This window comes from Sciurus carolinensis, chromosome 3, assembly GCF_902686445.1.
Source record: "Sciurus carolinensis chromosome 3, mSciCar1.2, whole genome shotgun sequence".
In the NCBI taxonomy this organism is placed as follows: Eukaryota; Metazoa; Chordata; class Mammalia; order Rodentia; family Sciuridae; genus Sciurus; species Sciurus carolinensis.
The window spans coordinates 119,828,534-119,850,567 of NC_062215.1; the positions used below are offsets into that span (position 1 = coordinate 119,828,534).

The following is a 22,034-nucleotide window of genomic DNA, read 5'->3' on the forward strand; positions in this document are numbered from 1 at the left end:
AATGGCAAATATAGTGGTCATCTTGAAAATGTATACGTTTTATCATAATATCTGAAATGTATACAATTATGCAGTATATATAATTTGGCATTGAAATACTCATATTTATATATTGTAAAATTTACATATTATTTTAGGAAACTCAAGAATATACCCGAAATGTTGTAAGATATTGCCTTGAAGCCCTTCAAGATTGGTTTGATGCTATTAACTTCGTAGATGAGGTATGTATATTTTTGATATATGCAAAAGCATTTAAGAAAAATGTTAAATTTAATTTAACATTGAAAATAATGAATTTTTAATGGGATAAGGGAAAGAAGTCAGAATTAACATAATATTTTGCTTTTAAAGCAAAGGGGAGAACATTTCTTGACATTTAGAAAATTCCAGTGTAGTAATCACGTCTGCTTATTTCTTAGAGAGGATAGGCATGATTTCTTTTTATGTTAAGTGTATGCGTGTCATTATTTCTCAGGAGTGAAGATTAATTTGAGTTGAAGAGATTAAAGTGTCAGTGCAAATTTGAATAGGATAGGGGAGATAATGAAAAATGTATTACAACTTTATTAGTTGGACAGTGTTCTTTTTAAAGAATGAAAAGTTGTACTTGAACAGAGATAATTTTTATTAATAATAGAGAAGAGTTGGCACAGGACATGTTATGTATGAATTGAATAGTGATAACTTTTGTTAGTCAAGTTTACCAGAAGCCCCTTCTATTCCTTTTATGAAGTGGGGTCAGAATATCCCATATACAGAGGAAAGAGTATTTTTTTTTTTTTTGTAATAGGGATTAAACTCGGGGTCATTCAGCCACTGAGCCACATCCCCAGCCCTATTTTGTATTTATTTAGAAATAGGGTCAAACTGAGTTGCTTAGTACCTTGCTTTTGCTGAGGCTGACTTTGAACTGGGGATCCTCCTGCCTCAGCAGCTGCTGGGATTACAGGCGTGTGCCACCGTGCCTATCAAGAATGTTTTAGACAGCAATGCCCCTTACCCTTAATCTCCTTTCTGAACCTTGGGCAATTAGGAGTGTGTGTGTGTGTGTGTGTGTGTGTGTGTGTGTGTGTGTATGGAGAGGAGTTGAATTTTCTTTCTTTTTCCGTTTTTTTTTTTTTTTTTTTTTTTTTAATTTGACACAATCACAAATTTACTGAGAAGTTGGTAATGCAAATAGGTTCCTTTCTAGAATCATTGAAGAATTAATTTGTTGACTTGATACCCTATGACTTCCAAACACTTTAGTGTATATTTCCTACAAAGATATGCTCTTCTATAACCAAACAACAACTATAAAAGTCAGTAATAGGGGCTAGGATTGTGGCTCAATGGTAGAGTGCTTGCCTAGAATGTGTGAGGCACTGGGTTTGATTCTCAGCACCACATATGAATAAATAATAAAAAATAAGGTCTATCAACATCTAAAATTTTTTTCAAAAAGTCAGTAATATATTATTATCATCTAATTGCTTAGGTTTTAGCACTTGTTCAGTGATAATTATTATAGCAAAGAATTTGGTTCAGAATCACATGTTACAATTTGTTATCCTGCTTCTAGTCTCCTTCTGGAACATTTTCTCGGTTTTTCTTTTCCTTTTTGTTATCTGTCTATCTCTCTCGGATTAAATCCTAGGGCACTTTACCATTGAGCTACATCCCTAGTTCTTTTTAAATTTTATTTATTTTTTGGTACTGGGGACTGAACCCACTTAACTACTGAGCTAGGTTCTTGCTGAGTTGCTTAGGAACTTGCTGAATTACTGAGGCTGACTTTGAACTCACAATCCTCCTGCCTCAGCCTTCTGAGCTGATGAGATCAGAGGTGTGTGTCACTGCACCTGGCCCTTTTTAAATTTTTTAAACTTTGAGACAGGTTCTTGCTAAAGTTGCTGAGACTGGGCCCCAATTTGAGATTCTCATGCCTCAGCCTCCCAAGTTGCTGGGATTACAGATGTGCACCACCATGCCTATCCTGGACTGTGACATTTTAAAGCATGTAGATAAATCATTTTGTAGAATGTTCCTTAGTTTGGGTTTGTCTCATGATTAGATTCAGATTACATATCATTTCTGGAAATATTACATAAGTGAAGTTGCAGTTTTTCATTGTAACTAGTAACTTATGATTTATGTTTGTTCTGATGATGTTCCCTTTGATCACTTGATTAGAGTGATACTTGGTAGACTTGTAATTGTTTTATTTAATGAGTTATAATCCATTACTATTATTGTTTGATGCTCAAATTGTTTTAGATTTGGCTAGAAAGAACTCCTTCAAGTTGGTTTCTGGTCCTATTGCTTGTTCCACAATTCTTGAGTAATTCCTTGCTTTATGTCACAAGATGTTTAGGCTCGCACTATAGCTTCTTTAACTCATTTTGGAATAAGTCATTTCTTTAAGAATACCTGGTTATTGGAGAATAATATTTAGAAAGCAAGAACTGGGTGCCAGATGTCTCATTATTATTGGGGTGTCAGTCTCTCAGCCGTCATACTAAGCATTGGTTAGGAGTACAGTGTATATTATGTACACATGCACACACACACACACACACACACACACACACATACATATACATATGTACCTCTATATTTCTTTTTCTATGTGCAGTAAAAGTTAGGAGTTCAAACTGATATTTTATATCACTTTTTTGTTTGTTTTTGGTGTTGGGGTTTCATCCAAGGGTCTTGTTCATGCTAGATAAGCAATCTATCATTGAGCCCTCAAACAGATATTTTAAATTCCAGAGGTAGGGGATTATAACTCAGTGGTAGGGTGCTTGCCTAGCACTACCACTGAGTTATAATCCCAGCACCCCCACCCCCAGGTAAATAAATAAACAAACAAACAAACAAATAAATAAATAATAAAATTCTACTATAACACCATAGACCTTATTCTGGTTATGTTCCAATCATGAGAAACCTCACTTCCATCATCACTTATTTGAGGTGTGGTGTGTATGACTTTTGACCATTTAGGTCTTAATTCCTGTGTCAGGCAAATACTTCTTAAGTTAATTAGCACCCCACCTCCCTTTTCTTCCTAAGCAACCTCTGACATCTCAAGTCCTCTTCCCACTCCTGCATAGTGGCCCTGAACTTGGACTCTGACATCCCTCTTTAGGTTCCTCACCTATTTTGTCTGTTTTGCCTGCTTGCAAAATATGCCTGTTTTGTCCTATCTGCTCCTTAGTCTCCCAGTGGCATTAAGAGTATATTGTTTAGGAAGGGAAGAGCCCTGTTTAACTCTGATCCTTCCTGCCCCAAATTAATTTATCTTTGCCCCGATCACCCCTCTTCTAACATTTGTGTTCACTCTTTGCCTTCAGCCTGGACAATCTGGATTTTGTCCTTTGGATTCTGATTCTATCTTTACCAAATTACTTTGTATTTTTTTCTTCAGTAATTGTTGATCTTTAAGCTTAACTTTGTTTATTTGAGTAGTAATGAATCAATCTTCCTAGAACACACTTTAGTTTCCAGAGAGCTCCCTCCTACTTTTAGCCTGCTGTATTCCTTTTCCCTTTCCAGGATTAATCCCTCAGCTGTATTTTTGACTTTTTTCAACCCAGTTCTTACTCGTACTTAAAACTTTAGAAATTATTGTTGAAATGGCGATATTGTTAAGACAATAGGAAGATTGAAGTAGGGGAAAGTTATATTATACACAAGATTATGTAGTAAATGACGTGAAATCAATTCATAGTTGAATTCAAGAAGGAGTTAAGGATATTTAGAATCATTTGTGATATACAGAGGGAGCTGAATTCAAGGAAATAGTATATTTTCCACACAAATATTTTTAGGAAAATGTTGAATGTCGTTAAGAATTTAAATTGATTTTTAACAGAAAAGAAAATAAATATAGAACATAAGGAATAAAAAGATGGGTTATGTTTTTATATAGTGTTTAAAAATTTTTATTATTTCTTATTTGTAGGTATGTAGTGGAGATAGAGATATTAAATGACTTGCCTATAGTTATGTAGCAAATTACTAGTGGTTTTGGGTCCAAACCTCATATTTCTCAACTCTTTGTTTAATAGTGTTTCAGGTATGCTAGTTTTTGAGAACTTTAGAGTCAGGCAGGTAGGCATGTAAATTGTTACTCTGCTACACTTCAGTTAACTATGTGACTGTAGACACATTTTTAAAATTTTTGTTTTTTATGTTTTTTAAAAAAATCTTTTAACATTGCTCAGTCCATTTTCTCATCTATTGAGTATTATAATATTAACCAATGAGGATTGATTAAGGCACACATTACATGTATGATAATTATTAGTTCTTCTGTCCTTGTAGGTGGATATCAGAAGTTCTTATAGTAAGACAGTAAAGATTAAGCAAATAATATATATTGAACTCAATAAACCAAATCAAATAATTATACAGAAACAGAATGGAATAAATTTTCTTTTATGGCAGACCATTTAAGAAACCTCAAACGTGAATATTACGTGGGGTGGTGATTGTTAATATGAAGCGGAGAGGTTTGACTAGAGTCTTCTGATAAAAGGATATTAGAGTATTTGTTTGGAAATATTCATTGAATGTTTGCAGTGTTATAAACACTGGGAGACAGTGATGAACAGACCCTGATTTAAGGATGTGGAAGATAAGTAAATGGTTAATTTGATTTGTGCTTCTGTGAAGTTGTGAGCAGGTACTATGGGGATAACAGAAGGGAGCTTCTGATTTAGCCTGAAGGACTCAGGAATAGAGCTTCCTAGAGCAAGTGTCAGTAAAGCAAAGTCTTAAAGATGTATTATTTTGAGGGGTGAGGGGAGAAGTCTGTACAGCATTCAAGGCAGAGGGAATAGCATAAACAAAGGAACAGAAGTATGGTGACTTAGGCGGCCCTGCCTGTGGTGCATAACTTTATGTGACATGAGATGAAACTGGGAAGGTAAGCTTTGTCTTAGAAGTTAGAAGGTTATCACAAGGCTAAAAGGGTAAGGAGTGACTAAAAGATTGTGAGTAGAAGTTCAATATTGAATTAATGTTTTATTAAGACTATTTTCTGTCAGCATACACAAGTTTCACTAGAGAGAAGTTATGTCCCCAGCACCGCAAAAAAAAAAACCAAACAAACCAAAAACTAGAGAGAAGTTATGTTAGTCAAGGTTTGTTTGGATGCAAGGGAAACAAATAATTTGAAGCAGTTTAAGTTAAAGGAGGAATAATTTATGATGAGTACATAGGATGTCTTAGGGACTTAGGGCCCCTGGACCTCAGGAATGGACTGGAATGCTGAATAGAAGCTCCTCTTTTGCCTTTTCTTTGCTCCATGTATCTGCCTCATTTTTTCCTCCCTCACCATGCTTCTATGTTCATGTGGTAAACTAGTCCTCTTACATTTGCCTAATGTTGCAGATTCAGGCATATTCCAAAGCTGTCATATGAATGTCTCTACGTCCCAGTTAGAGTGAAGGAAACTCATTGTTCTTGTTAAATTAGTTGTCCTTTGCCCTGTTTTGATTTCAGTCAGATGTGGCTATTATAAACTTGACTTTCAGGCCCCAATTACTGTGTGTGGTCATGGTGACTGAGGTATGGGGATGTGAATATGCTTTGAAGAAGATGGGAGGATCATGAGTGAAAAAGATACCACATCAGATCTCTCACAGAGGATAAGAGTAGAAGCAGAGGCTACCACTGCAGTCTAGGTATGAAATGTTGAGAGTCTAAGCTAAGGCTGGTTAGATGTGATGTAGAAAGAGGAGAAAGTGGATTTGTGAGATACTTTAAAAATCAAATAATCAGAGGCAGGGGTTGTGGCTCAGTGGTAGAACACTCGCCTAGCATGTGTGAGGCACTGGGTTCAATTTTCAGCACCATATATAAATAAATTTTAAAAATGTCTATCAACAACTAAAAATCAAATAATCATAATTTGGTGCCTTGAGGAGGAAGCTTTTGAGAAGGAAGGAGACTACTTTTTAGATTTTTATTATGTAGAATCTGGAGAAGAACCATCAAGGGGGATTGAGTTTTAGGGCAAAGATGCTGAGTTTGGTTTGGACACTGTATTTATAAACCCCATGGTATATTAAGTGTTGATTTCAGTAGACACTTTAGTGTGATTTCTGCTGAGACTTGGAAATTATTGGGGTAGATTTAGCAATAAATCTTTGAATCTAGATAAAGTCATGTGTAATGAGAACAGTAGCAAATGGAAAATGGAATTCAGGGGCCACCAGTATATACATTAGGGGTGAAGACAGAGGAATTTATCAAGTGGCCAAAGAGGGAGCATGGAATTTAAGACGATAGAAAATGGTGTTTACAATATACTAAAGCACTCAAAGGTAAAATAGAGTCCATGGCTTAGTAGTTCATAGCAGTATGTATTAGGTACTATGTCATTTTACTTATTTCTTAACAATCATTTTATTGTTTATTATTCCCACTTTACAGGTTAGGCAACTTATTAGGCACAGAGAAATTAAGTTGCTTGCTTACAGTTTTGTGGTTCTAGGTGGTAGAGTTAAGTTAGGATTTGAATATATACATACTAGAGTGTTCTTAATGACTGCCTAAGTGATTTCAAAGAAAATTATCAGAGATTCTTATTTAACTAGTTGGTGTAGACTGTTTTACTAAAATGATTATGGTAATGAAAGTCAAACTTTTATTTATAAGAACAATTTTTTATGTCCTTCACATTTTGAAGAGGATGTTGTTCTCATTCTGGTTTTAAAAAAGATAATTTCAGAGATGGTGACATATTATGACTCTTCATAATCTGTAAGATGTTATTATATTGGCACAAATACCTAAATGTTTTGAATAATTTTTTTTTTTTGGTAATGGGAATTGAACCCAGAGGCATTTTACCATGGAGCCATATTCCCAGACCTTTTATTTTTAGACAAGGTCTCACTAAGTTGCTGAGTCTGGCCTCGAACTTGAGATCCTCTTGCCTCAGCCTCCCAAGTTGCTGAGATTACAGTTGTGCCACTGGCCCTGGCTCAGGATAAAACATTTATTTTTGAAGACCAGCACCCACTCAGGGCAGACCCTCCACCCCTTTCTTCCCGCCGCCGAGGTGTGGAAAGAAGAGGGCCAAGGCATGAAGGGACCCAGCAGCCGACACCTTGGCCACCCCCTGGGATAGGAGGCCTTGGTGCGCCCTTCCCTGTTCACTGCTGCCACCACCACTGCCCCTCCCCAGGCCCCTAACCATCCCTTGGCAGTGTGGGGAGGGGGAAGGTGTTGGCAACTGGAAGGAAGGGATGCCACTGGTGCTCGTGGGTGCTGTTCCCCCATCCACCCCATGCTGAGGGCGGGCAACACCCCCAAAGCAGATGGGCGCCTCCCCGATTGGAGAGCATGTGAGAACTTCCCCCCCCATAAAACTTTTTTAGTAGAAAATATTTACTAAAAATTGATAACAGCATTAAGAACAAATAATAGCTTTTTGACTTTTCTTATTTATATAAGAATGACAGGTGTGGTGTGCTTTTGCCCTATAGTGATATGATCCATGGGAGTCACAGATTTAAAATATTTATAATATTCACAGGCTGCCAAATATTATTGACATATTATTTATGAAGTTTTTTATGTAGGCTGATGTTTGACCTATACAAGGGTTGACCTATTCAAGGAGCGTCTCATCCGGCTGTGAGGAAGGAATCTAAGGATAACCCTGCATATGTACCTTGGTTTAGACTTGTCTGGTCCTCTTAATGCTCTGAGTATAGCAATGGAGTCCAGACAAGCTCCTCATTTTACCACTTTTGAGCTTCAGGAAGTTATTTGTATTTTCTAAGCTTGAATTCTCTATTGTTGAATGGAAATATACTAACATAATAGGTGCTTAGTGAATATTAATTGAATTTATTATTATTATTACTACCATGTTTGCAATGCATGCAATTGAAGAGTCCCTAAATGGACTAATGCAGAGGGAAATTGTTCTATTCCATTTTTTATAATGATTATTTGCTTTAGCTTAAGTTAAAAAAAAATCTTTGCTGGAGGCTTCAGAGGATTCAAAGATGAATAGTATATACTTTCCGTCAGGGACTTAGGTGTTTAAACTGTAGTGATTTTTAAAGCAATACTTCTGAAATTTTAAGTTTTGATAAAGTTTAGAGATTAAGTGAAAGTATGGTTTTAACACTTTAAAACATTCTTAGAACTTCTGTTAAACATTCTTTGATTTGTGGATTTTGTTCATTCCAGCCAGCTCCTAACCAAGTCACTTTTCATCTGCCACTACATCGTTACTATGCTATGTTTTTGAGTAAGGTAAGACTCTCATTAAACAAATTTGTTTTGTTTTAAAATTGTCATTTTTTATTTTGGGAAAAATATTGAATTACTTTTTTTTTTAAAATAATTTTTAGGCTGTAAAATGTCAAGAACTAGATTTGGATTCTGTTTTACCAGATCAGGAGATGTTAATGAAACTAATGATTCACCCACTCCAAATTCAAGTATGTATTCAAATTTTAAAAAAGTTTTGAATTGGGTTCTTTGACTAAATGGTACTTTCCTTATTTTATTAGTGTGCCTTTATCATTGTTACTATAACCTAAATGTTTAGAAACATTAAAAAAATTGAGTTCTTGTGTTTTTGCCTGATTATATTTAGGTGTTTTTTGTTTTATGAGATTTAGCTTTAATTTCCCTAGGAATTCTTTTCACTATATTTACCTATACTGGAATTTAAATATATTTAGCATTGTTTTGGATGCCATTAGGTTTTAGCTTTTGGGACTCCCAACATTTTATTTTCCTCACAGTTTGGGGAAATTTCCTCATTGGTTCTCAGTTTCCTCATCTGTAATGTGAAAAAAGAGAAGTATTAGCTTTAGTAAGCACTGAGATTTCTTTCAGTTCTCACACTATAATTTTCTGGGCCAGTCTTTTATATACATTAGAGGAACTTGCATGTCAGTTTATTTTTCCTAGTTATTGTAGATTGCTAATCATTGAATTTCAATAGTAGGGGTTAAGAACAGGTAAAAGATAAAGTTATAACTGATTAGTTGTAGTAGATATTGGGAATAAATGCATTATTCTAAAAGGGTATGAATCCTATTATTCTAGTAGGGTCCTTAAAAGACCCACATTCTAATTTATTGTAATAGGGTCCTTTTTAAAACACTTCCAGTTTTGGAAGATGAGTTGTTTAAAGGTTGAATTAGGTTGAATTAAAGATATAGGTTGTATTCATTGATTTTAAATAGCCAACTTTCTTTTATGCTCATTCCATTGTGTTTCTTGGAGCATAATGTTTGTGTGCATTTTTTGAGAAAGAAATTAAGTGAAAATGAGCACTAATTTCTCATGAAAGATTTCAGTAAAATGATTACAAATGTATCTAGAAGTCATCTTTAAATATAACTCACATATAAACTCCAAAAAAGGTGGCTACATAAAACATAATGTTTATTTGAAAAATTTAAAAATATGTATTTGAACTGAACATCTTTTTATCCAACAACTTTTTTTTTTTTTTTTTTGGTTTGTTTTTGTTTTCTGTCAGTACTGGAAATGGAACCTGAGGCCTTGCACATTCTAGGCAACCTCTCTACCACTGGACTGTATTCTCAGCCTTTAAACTGAATATTTTTAACCTTAGAATGCCAGGTTTATATTATGATTAAGTCATGAAATATTTAAGAATGATTATTTAATATAATATGATTTTATAAAGACTGAAGTTAGGTGATTTATTCTCTAATGTACTTATTTTGTATTTTATTAGGCAAGTCTTGCTGAAATCCATAGCAATATGTGGGTACGAAATGGTTTGCAAATCAAAGGACAAGCCATGACCTATGTCCAGTCTCATTTCTGTAATTCCATGATAGATCCTGACATTTACTTATTACAGGTAAGTCAACTTGATAATATTGAGTTGTGTTTTGAAGTGTCTAATTTATACCTGTGGAATTTTAGTTTATAAAGGTAACAAAGTAATGACATGGAGAGGGCGGTACCTATGAAAGAAGTTATTACATTTTGAAGGAAAGGGTTCATGTGGTAACATTTGGGGCCACAAAGCTCCATCAGGTTTTGCTCAGGAGGTAAGAGGCAGGAGTGAGAAGACCTAGGCTAGTGCCTTTGTTTTGGTTTCTCTAGGAAAGACAGGGCAGGGGAAACAGTTCAGACTTGATTAGTTTGAATGATTCTGGTGGGATTTATGGCATAGTGGCTGTACTTGACTGTATATATTAAGCTCTGCTTTGATTTAGAGGAAATACTGTGTTGGTGTGTGAGTTAGATAAGGTGAGTTGGTTGACTTACTTGAGGTGTATGTTCTGTAGTAAGATTTTACTGTATTTAGTACTTGGGAGGGAAACTCTCTTCCAGGTCAGTAATTCCTTACACCCCATGATTCAAAACCTCATAAGATACAGGGAAAAATGATTAAGAAGTAAAACAGAATATTAAGATACAAACTTTTTTCTTTTTTCTTTTTTAAAGGTTTGTGCTTCTAGACTTGACCCAGATTATTTTATATCATCTGTCTTTGAACGGTAAGCATAATTTTATAAAGAAATATTTGGAATATAGGTTAATTTTGTTCTAACCTCTAAAAATCTATCTCAAATATTTATTTTTATAGATTTAAGGTGGTTGATTTATTGACAATGGCATCGCAACATCAAAATACAGTACTTGATGCAGAGCACGAAAGATCAATGCTAGAAGGAGCTCTTACATTTCTTGTGATTCTTTTGAGTCTTCGTTTACATTTAGGTAAAAACTACTAATATTAACAATACTTAAATATTAACTATTTTCTTCCCTTTCCTCCCTTCTCCCTGGGGCAATAATCTCCCTGGGGCAGTTTGTGGAAAAAGGAAAGGATACAGATATGTTTAAACATAGTTTCAAATTCTCGATATGTTGTGCAATTGATGTATCTTTTAGAATAGCCTTTAAGAAAATTCCTTTGGGGGCTGGGGTTGTAACTCAGTGGTAGAGCACTCGCCTAATGTGTAAGTACTTGGATCAGTCCTCAGCACCACATAAAAATAAATAAATAAAGTAGAGGTATTGTGTCCATCTACAACCAAAAATATTTTTTAAAAAATTCCCTTGGTTAAGGGAATCCTTTGCTTTGCAAATAGCAGGGTAGTTAAAATAGAGTTAAATTTGGGGCTTTGCATCCTTCACTCTTTAATTTGAAGCATCTCATATTTGGCAAAACAGTTGGATAAAATGTTGGTAAGTTTTTTTCTTTATCATTTACATTCAGACTTATTAATTCTATTTTAAAAATTTTAGGAATGTCTGATGATGAGATTCTCAGGGCAGAGATGGTAGCCCAGCTATGTATGAATGACAGGACACACAGTTCGTTGTTGGACCTCATATCCTTTTTAAAGTTTAATGTTCTGTTAGTTGTATCTAAAATAAAAAATGATTTTATGAATTAAAAGTATATCAGTATTTAATTAAAAATTATTTTTCTGAAATAGAAAAATAATACAGAATAAAATGGATGCCATTTGTTTGCTCAAGTGTGTGTTCAGGAGAGGCGACAGGTATTTTTAACCTATTATTATCTCTCAGGAGTCTTCCCTTAGTCTTCAGTATAGACCTCAGAGATAGTGGTTCTGGACTCTCCAGGAACTAACATTCTAGAATAGTATTAGTGAAAGGAATTTGGGTATTTTAGAAAAGGAAGCTAGCTAGGTCTACTTTAATCTATGTAGCTAGATTGGAATTCTAGTTCACAGTGGTATACCTTGTAATTCCATTACCAGGGTTTTAAACATTCTGAGGGTTTTTTTTTTTTTTTTTTTTTTTTTTTTGTTAGAATTCAGTCTTGAAAAGGAAAAAAATATTTTCAAGTTCGTAGATTCTTGTCTGCAAATCAGAAATTTATGGTTCTTTTCATAGGACTGAGCATATGATAGGTACTTTTTTTCAGTTAATGAACATTTAGATAAAGATTATAATGTTATTTTGTGATGAAAATAATAGAGTTTAGTGAGTATGTATCTTATGATTTCATTTGGAAAATTGACTGAAAGTTTGGTTTTGTAAAATAATACCTCTTAGAATGGTTATGTGATTTCCTTTAAGATTTTCATAGGCGACATCAATTTGATGTTTGAATGATTTCATTCATCCACTGTAGACTGTGCGGTGCTGGTTCAGAGCAAAAACATTTTCTGTAACTTTTTAATTTAAAAATAATTATATACTTTAATGTGAAACAAAAAGAGAAACTTTGTATTTTGCTGCTTTCCTTTTTTGATTTAACTTGCTTTGCATCTTTTTTCTTTGAGAAAATTTAGTGTTTTTGGAAAAGTAATCTCTGCTCATAAAAGTATTGACTAATGTTTAATATATTCTTTATTTTTTTTTAAGGAAAGGTACAGTATTTATAAAATGATCAAAATGGGAATCAATTAAATTGTTTTCCTCTATTTTCTGAAATTTGATGAATTCATTTGGGAGGAAATATACCTGGAAACTACTTCATCATACAGTTTACTAGTTGGCTCCTAGATTTGAAATATTGAAAAAGAAATCAGAATTAGTAAAAAGTTACCATTGGTTTGCTACATAGCCCTCTTGTGGCCAATTTTATATATTTCATATATTGCAACCAGTTATTCCCCATTGGAGTAAAATTAATTAGGAAACCATGACAGGATATTTTGGAAAGGCTATGAAGTTGGCTTTTTCTGATGATTTTTTTTCTTGACACATACATCATATTCCAGAAAATCCCAACCCCAAAAGTGGCATTATCCCAGGTAGTTACAGCTTCGAATCTGTTTTATCAGCTGTAGCTGATTTTAAGGCTCCTGTTTTTGAACCTGGAGGTTCTATGCAACAAGGCATGTATACTCCCAAAGGTATGTTTGTATAATAAGTTCTCTCAAATATATTTATATACATAAATTCCTTCAACTATCAGTTCTCTAAAGGTGAATTCTTTTATGCACCGAAAGAAAATGTTTACCTTTTATTTATTCAGTTTTGTTTTTTTCCTCCCAGCTTTCTTATGAAATTTATGTATTTTATGGTAAAGAGTAATGTGTTTCCATTTATTTACTTATCTTTCGTTTTATGTTATAATTAGGCTTCTTAGAGGACTCTTAAATTATAAGAGGAATTTTAGATATGAACTCTTTTTGTAAGTGACCATAACCATAAATGAACCAGAAATTATAAAATATGTATTTAAAAACATCTTGAATGTTTTCTATATTTTATTTTGAAATATTTCTTACTTCCAGTTTTTAGTTTGAAACAGTTCAAATCAAAATCTGTATAGAATGCTGATGAAATTTGCAAATTTGAACCTATATAAATATAGAAACTCTTTCCTTAAGTGATTAGTTTTCTAAGATTTCCCCCCTAGATTCACAGATGATATACTTGAGAAGAGCCAGACAGGTGAAGTTTTGATTCAATCTTTTTTTTTTTTTTTAATTTTCAGATTTTTGCTTAAGTTAAAAATTTGAAGGGAATAGTAGTTATGTGCTCCTCAACATTCATTTTCTAAATGAAAAAGCAAACTATTTTGAAGTTTCATCTGGTATATACCATGTTTGGTGAAGCAGCAGAAAAGCCATATCACGTTAAATTTTTCAGAGAGTTCACAAGAAGCAAGAAAAATCTAGAGTTTCTGGTTGAAATGCATTTCATTAAAGAAAAAGCAGTATTTATTTATTATAAAGAACCCTGTGTCACACATTTAGTTAAACTTAGGAATAAAGTGACATTCTGGTGTAGAGCAGTGCTTATGAAAGTGTAACGTGTGAATTACCTCTGCCAGCCTCACTTGCAGCCATTGTTAAAGACACAGATTTCTGTACCTCATTCCCATCTGCTCTCATCAGAATCTCCAGAGAAGGAACCTGAGAAACTACCTTTTTTTTTTTTTTTTAAATTTTGTAGTTGTAGATGGATAGGATGCCTTTATTTTATTCGTTTATTTTTATGCAGTGCTAAGGATTAAACCCAGTGCCTTACCTGTGCTAGGCAAGCGCTCTGCCACCGAGCTACAGTCCCAGCTCCAAGAAAAACTACTTTTTAAACATACTCTTAAGATGGTTATTAAGCCCATTTGAGTTTGAGACAAATTAGGTACCATAGTTAATAGTTCTTGTATTAGAAAGTTGAATTTAGTTTAAACTCTGTATCATGTTTTCAAACATTAAGAATTTTGTTAGGATGAAAGAAAAAAAATTCTTAACCAGGAAAGAGATACTTTCAAGGAAATGATTTCTAAAATTTTTATTTTATTAAATGAGTTAATTTTGTTTTTTAAACTTCACCTCAACCTAAATATGATTCGTAGTGAGGTTATAGGTTTTTATAGGCAGCTTGCAATTTTCATATACACTTTAAAAATAATTACATAATTATTAAATTAAAAATCTTTATGCACTTAACATTTAAAAGTATCTTATATTTTACCAGTAGTACACATAAAACATATGGGATAGTGGTTCATAATTATGCAGAAGGTAAGGAGAACAATTATTAATTTTAGAAAGGGGACAGAAAGAAAATTTTTTATAAACCAAAAAGGTATATAAAATAAGACCCTTGAAAATCAACAGTTCATTAATTTTTAATGTGATTTCATAGTTATACCTTTGGATACTTTTAAAGATCTTTCTTACTTTCTAATGGGCACCTTACAAACAACAAAACAAATGAACTAAACTTTTATGGTGGGGCATTGTTATATTGCAAAACTTTTGCTCACTAGTATTTGTACAGCTTAAGAGAACATAATACTGAAATTGCGATTTTTGAATTAGAAAACTAATTAGAGCATCAAACTTATTAAGGCAAATATAATAAAATTGAACTATTTCATTTTTAAAATTTAAACTATTTAATAAATGTAATAAGTCATTAGGAATTGACTTTATTCCTAAGAAGTCAGTGTTCTGTTTCTACTTTTTTTGAAAAATAGCTGAAGTCTGGGATCAGGAGTTTGACCCTGTCATGGTCATTCTTCGAACAGTTTACCGTAGAGACGTGCAGTCTGCAATGGACAGATATACAGCATTGTAAGTTCACCAAATTGACTAGTTTCACAATGGAATATTTTGTGTTTATATGAAAAACTTTCAATTATAACCCATATGCTATATTTTCATGAAAGTATACCCTCAAATCTTAGAGGAGTAAATATTTTAAGATTTTCAAAAACCAATCAGACTGATATTATGTTCTTAAGATCTTTATCAAAAATTTGATGTTAATCTATGAAATTTATGAAACATGATTACTAAATAAAAATATTACATATTTAGTTACTCTTTGATCAGTAGATTTTGAGGTGTGGTTTTATGTTGTTATACTTTTGAGCCAGTAGAGGAGGCACAAGTTAAGAAAATAAAACTGACTTCAGAGATGATGGTGGTTGTCTATGAAAAGTGTGAAAATATTGCTACGTTCTTGACAATTGAGAAAACAAAGCAAAATGAACTGATTTTATACAGTTTTAAATAAAAGTTTGAAATGTTGATGACTGCAGAAAATAAAATTTTGAAGGATATCTTTTTGATGAATTTGATTTTGTACTTTATTATAAATTGTAGACTTTTTTTTTTTTTTTTTGGTACCAGGGATTGAACTCCGGGGTACTTGACCAGTAAACCACAACCCCAGCCCTATTTTCTTATTTTAGCATCTTTTTTTTGTTGAGACCTACTTTGAACTCTTGATCCTCCTGTCTCAGCCCCACTAAGCCTCTGGGATTATAGGTGTGAGCCACTGTACCTGGCTTGTAGACTATTTTTAATGTATTATTTCCACCTCTTTTTAAATCTTAATAGTTAATATCATCTTGCTGAACATCAGTGTCTTTTATCTGTGCTTTCTTAAAGCTTAAGTTAAATATTTTTAAAAATAAGTTTAAAATTATGCAAATGTCTTTGATCTTGAGGAAATATCCAGATAACTATCAAAGTATAATTATAGATATTACATGTAATTGAAATTTTTCCTTTTCCAAGATTTACAGTAATAGATATGTGTTGAGTTTCACAGACAACTTATCTGAAGAAAATTGTAGAGTGTGAAATTTTAGCATGCTCCCCTTTCCCCTAAAGAAAATAAGGAAAACCTAACAAAACAAAACAGAAACAAAACTATGCTTAGCCATCAGCATCTGTCTCTGCCTTTTTCTAAAAACCCTTTGGGGAAATAGTCTGAGGTTCTCTTTTCTCTCTTTCTTTTCTTTTTTTTTAATATTTCTTTTGTTGTTGATGTACCTTTATTTATTTATTTTTATGTGTTGCTGAGAATTGAACCCAGTGCCTCACACGTTCTAGGCAAGACAACCCCAGCCCCTTCTTTTCTCTGCCCTTTTTCTTTTTTTCCTGCGGTGCTGGGGATTGAACCCAGGGCCTTGTGCTTGCGAGGTGAGCACTCTACCAACTGAACTATCTCCCCACAGCCCTCTTCTCTGCTTTCTTAGCCACCTCATTTTGTTCTTTTCATTTGGTTTGGTAATAATCTGCTTATAGGCTTTTACTAAGTTTTTAGCTTTTTGAGGGACGTTATATCTCAGCATTGGCACATAATAGGCAATCAGGGTTTATTTGTTAAGTGAAATAAACTTAAATAGTATGAATCAAAAAATGAAAAATGAGCAGGAGAATGCTTTTGTGTTAAATAACTAATGTAGTTTTCATAAATGGCTAAAGTGGACTTCATAAACTTCTTAAGTTGCTCTGCCTTTTTTTTTCATGTTGTTGTTGTTGGTTAGGCATTTTGAATATATAGTGAATACATAAGTATAAACATACAGCAAACAATATTTTCTTTTACTTTGTAGCTAAAGAAATTTGGACCAGGTTTGGGCTCAAACTTGAGCGCTTTGAAGGAGTCATTAAATTATTAATGTAAACAGTTTTAAAGGGAATATTTTATTTAACAGTACCTATTTATTTATTGTTTATTATATGCCAGACACTCTGAAAGGAAAACAGAGTTGTATCTTTTATATTTTACTTAGCAAACTTTTCATTTAGTTCCAAGCAGATTCTTTCTTTCATGTAGAGTAGTGTTTTTCAACTAGTGACAATTTTTGTCTCCCAAGAAACACTGGCATTTCCTGAAGACTTTGAGGGTTGCTACTGACATCTGGTAGAGTCTAGGTCTACCCCACAACCAATAATTACCTTGCCTTAAATGTCATTAGGGCTAATGTAGAGAAATGTGGTTTAGATACATACCATGTTTGGAGGAATCCTGTTCTTTCTAATGTGTTATTAATTGTTAAGATCTATATCATATTTTGATTTATAGCTACTTTGCATAATCAGATAAGACTATATCCCCAAAGCTTTTTTTAATCCTTTTTTCTATGTTGCTCTTTGTGATTCTTAATTTTTTCAGTTCCTCAATTAGGCTTTTGAGTTCCTGTTCATTTTTTTTTTTTTTAATAGTTTCTCAGCAGTCTGGACATCTTTTTTTTTTAAGAAATGTATACTGAAAGCAGTAATAATAGATGACAAATGTACTGTAACTGCAGACTATGAAAGATTTTACTCATTTTCTTATATTAACCTTTGAAATTCTATGTGAAAATCATTATATTTATCTGATAACATTTTGCTTACTTAAATATGTCCATGAAGGAATATATTTCTTCCATGTAAAACTTGGATTTTTAAAAAATGTAAAATATGATATTGTTGTATTTTTTTATTGACTATTCATTTTTGAGTTTCAAGAGACAAAAAGTTGCTTAACTGACATTACTGGGTTAGGTCTCTTTGCAAGAAGACAATATAGAAAAAACTTTTGAAGAATACTAGTTTAAAATGGTTGGGTAAATTTAAATTATTGTATCCTTAGAATCTATAACTCTGTGCTAGGCGCTTTGTAGGTAGTGAATATTTGTTAAGTGCATGACAAGTAAATTTCTTTTCTTTTTGTTCTGAGAATTAAAGTGAAAAAAGAAAAACAAACTATTTGCTTTATGTGATATTGATGTGTTTAGAATCTTGGTGTCTTATTGTTGGGAAAGGCCTTTCAAGACCTGGAGCAGATTCCATAAAAGTGTTTTGTGGGCTCTCATTGAAAGAGGGATGGGGCAATAAGAGAAGGCTCATCCTGCTTCCCTCAGTGCTTACCATATAACCTTTAATGAATGGTTCAGCTCTTAAAAACAACAACAACAACAACAACAAATAAGCAAGATGACAACAAACAACAGCAAAGTAAAGCAACAAATGGAAAACTATACCTTCATTTTTATATTTTACGTTATGAGACCATTGCAGCCCAGAGAAACTCAATGAAACATGTTCATTAATGGCAGTGTTAGAACCATGATCTAGGCCTTTTTCAAAAGACAAAAGTGATTTTATACAGGGACTGCTTTAAATTCAACTGGAAAGTAAATTTTTTATTCTGTAATTTCTTTTGTTTCCCTTTTCTCATCTTGAAGGTTAATGGCTACTGCCCCATGCTTGAAAGTATGATGTATGACTTTGTATATATCATTTTTGTCTGTAACTGGTCAATAATTAGGTGTTGGTTTGAGTCATTAAAATTTTTTTCTTGCTGTCATGTAGCATATCATTTGCATTATTCCATTAATGTTTTTGGAAAGAGCAGTCAGAATGATGTATGACCTGCTACTTCAACAAATATATAACCTTTATGTTTTAACACTTTAATAATCTAGGTGCTGCATAAAAATTAAGAGCTAGTACTTAAAGCAAAGAAACAAAATAAAAACTAAAAACTGCTTCTCTGTGCCAAAGGAAATATAATAGTTGAAATATTTAATCATGAGGTATTAGAATTGTTCTGAAAATTATGTTTATATATGACCATTATAGCATTGCATAGAAAGCAGTTTTTTAAAAAATGCAAAATTAATTTTTGGGTATATACTTTATGAATCATAAATGTAATTGATTTCTCTGGTGTGTTAATGGTAGTTCTTAAAGATTTTTTTTTCTCCCAGCTACATAATGTTTCTTTCCTCAAAAATAGATTATGTATTGTTTGCTCTCCAGCTTTCATGTGAGAGGCATTCCTCAGATATTTGATAATTCTGGATGCCTCTTATTAAATGCTGTACCAGCTGGTGAAACTTGTAGAAGCTGAATTTTAATTTAGGGGATTTAGTTATGCAGGTTTCTTGGGATCCTTTGTGTTGTCTCTTTAGATCTTGTTCTGGTCAAATTTCTCAGAAAAGTGTCTTATATTTCCCAGAAGGTAATGATTTGCCTGCCTATATTTTGTGAACTGAATGGGAAACAAGGCCTTAGGGACTCTGAATCAAATTATGCATACTATGATTTTAATCTTCCATCCTCATACTACCTGTGTTTGGTGCTTTATCCTCTTCAGAGACAAGTCTTCTAGGCAGAATTCTGTTGCAGTGGTGGAGTGGCAATTTTCATCCAACTCTCCTTATTTTAGTTTCCCATCTCTCCATCTACACTTAGTGAGGTACCACTTGCTGCTGATTTCTTTGCCCATTTAAAAATTGGACTGTCTTTTTATAACTGAGACTTAAGAACACTCTATGTATTCTGAATACTGTACTTACCAGATATGTATGATTTGCAGCTATTTCCTACCATTTTGTGGATTGACTTCCCACTTACTTCAGAGAGAGTATTCTTTGAAACACCAAGGTGGCTCTTGTTGTTGTTGTTGTTATTATTATTATTTGGTATTGGGGATTGATCCCAGGGGCTCACCCACTGAGTCACATTCCCAGCCCTGTTTTTTTTTTTATTTTGAGACAGGGTCTCATTAAGTTGCTGAGGCTGGCCTAGAATTTGTGATCCTCTTGCCTCAGCCTTCTAAATTGCTGGGGCTGTACCCAGCTACTTTTTTCTTTTGTTGCTAGTGCTTTTCATGTCATATATGTTGTTTAATCCAAGGTCACAAAGATTTAAATCCAATGTTTTTCTCTAAAAGTTTTATAGTTTTAGCTTACGTTGAAGCCTTTGACCCATTTTGAGTTAATATTTATATAAGCTGTGGGATAGTGGTCCAACCATATTCTCATTTACATGGGCTTTTTGTACCATTCTGATGGAATTTGCCTATTTAACCACCTGTGCTTTTGTATATCTTTTTTGTGTGTGTGTGTGTGTGTGTAACCATAAACTTCGGATTTATTTTCTTTAAAGCTTATAGTCCTATTTAGAATTTTATTTCTTTTGTTTTTCCAAAAAAATCATCTAGTTCTTTTTTTCCTTTGGGTACCTGGGATTGAACTAAGGAGCACTCCACCACTGAACTACACCCCCAGCTCTATTTTGTATTTTATTTAGAGACAGGGTCTTACTGAGTTGCTAGCACTTTGCTAACACCTTGCTTTTGGTGAGGCTAGCTTTGAACTTGGGATCTTTCTGCCTTAGCCCCCAGGCCACTGGGATTATAGGCGTGTTCCACCATGCTTGGCTAGTTTGTTTTAAATATATGCTTAATGATTAAAAAATTTTGCCTGCTTTTTTATTCTTATTGCTCATTTACATTTATTGTTTCTTAGTCTTGATTAGTTTATCAGATCACTTTTACTATGGTTTTTTCCAACAAAAAATATTTGGTTTTGTTCTTTCTTTTTTGTCCCCCTTGTATCTAAGGTTATAAATTTCATTCCAAACACTTCTTTGGCTTTATCTCATACTTATTTTCTATATAGTTAGGTTCTGTTTTATTCTTTTGAAAAATTATTCTCTGTGTTTTCCCTGCTCTGGTATTGGGGATTGATCCCTATCATTGCAGTACATCCTCAATCCTTTTTTTTCACTTTCCTTTTTTTCTGGTTACTGGGGATTGAATTTAGGGACACTTAACCTCTGAACCAATTCTTCATCCCCTTTTTTATTTTTTGTTTTGAGACAGGGTCTTTCCAAGTTGCTGAGGCAGGCCTTGAACTTGTGCTGTCCTGCTTTAGCCTCCCGAGTAGCTGGCATTACTGAGTTCTTAATTTTTAAAAGTTTCTGCAGTTTATTAACCTCTGAATTTCTGACCCATAGTATTTTAAAATGTCTACATTTCTGTAGTTGTGGATTATCTTTTTAAGTTGATTTCTAGTTTTATTTACTTTGGACAAGTGATTGTGGTCCATGTATCAATTCTTTTAGTCATTGCTGAATTTTACTGTGTATCCTGGCATTTAGCAAATTTTTATAAATGTTCCAAGTGCACTTAAAATTATAAATGTTCTAAATCCATGTAATCGGTGGATGTTATTTATTTGTTCTTGCCTCATGTTTGTTGATTATATTATATAAATTGATTATATAAAAAATTATTGATTATATAAAAAAATTATTGATTATATAAAAAATTTTAACAAGATTTGTTTATCTCGGCCTCTCAGATAGAAGTTAATATTCTCTAAAATAGTTGTGGGTTTGTCAGTTTCTCTGTATAATTCCCTCAGATTTTTCCTTTTGTATTTTGAGTCTGCTGTTGTGTGCATACAAGTATTGCCAAAAGCTCAATCCTTGTCCCTGATGCCATTGCCAATCCAATAATGAGGACACAGATTTTGAGAAAAAGAAAAAAAGGTTTATTGCTTTGCTAGCAAAGGAGAAACACAGGGGACTCCTGTCTCAAAGGCTGTGATTCTGCCCATCAGTAGTAACAGGGGACTATTAAAGAGGTGATTCAAAGGCTACATTACACATGTTCTGTTTAGAGTTGTAATTCACTTGTTAATTTGGAAGATAGTCATTTCTGAGATCTTCTGGTACCATCACCAAAGTCTGGATTACTTCGTCCTTTGGTGGGTACTCAGCGATAGATAACTGTACCCAGGATGGGGAAGAAAGGTAATCTTGTTTCCCCTAAGATTAGGGATGGGGAGAGATTAGGAAGGACCAGGGAGAGAGGAAGAGAAAGAAACATTTACTTAAAAAAAAATAAGTTGCAGTGGCAGAGCAGCAAGGGTTATATTCAAAGCATAAAGTGGACCACTGTTACACAAGTTTAGTAATTATTTTCTTCTTGGAGAGCCTATTGTTCTTCTATTCCAGAAGAAGAAGAGAAACTTCCTATTTCTCCTTGTGAGTTATCCTCCTCATTGAGGT

General features: G+C 33.3%; 1 protein-coding gene across 1 annotated transcript in view; it reads left to right on the forward strand.

The window, feature by feature from the left end:
* Positions 1-22,034, forward strand: part of Ubr3 (ubiquitin protein ligase E3 component n-recognin 3) — a 230,170-nt gene that overhangs the window by 93,939 nt on the left and 114,197 nt on the right. The window contains 9 exon segments of the mRNA XM_047543181.1: positions 138-224; positions 8,200-8,265; positions 8,364-8,453; positions 9,731-9,859; positions 10,453-10,505; positions 10,595-10,728; positions 11,260-11,345; positions 12,704-12,845; positions 14,924-15,020. Coding sequence (XP_047399137.1) covers positions 138-224; positions 8,200-8,265; positions 8,364-8,453; positions 9,731-9,859; positions 10,453-10,505; positions 10,595-10,728; positions 11,260-11,345; positions 12,704-12,845; positions 14,924-15,020 — 884 coding nt within the window.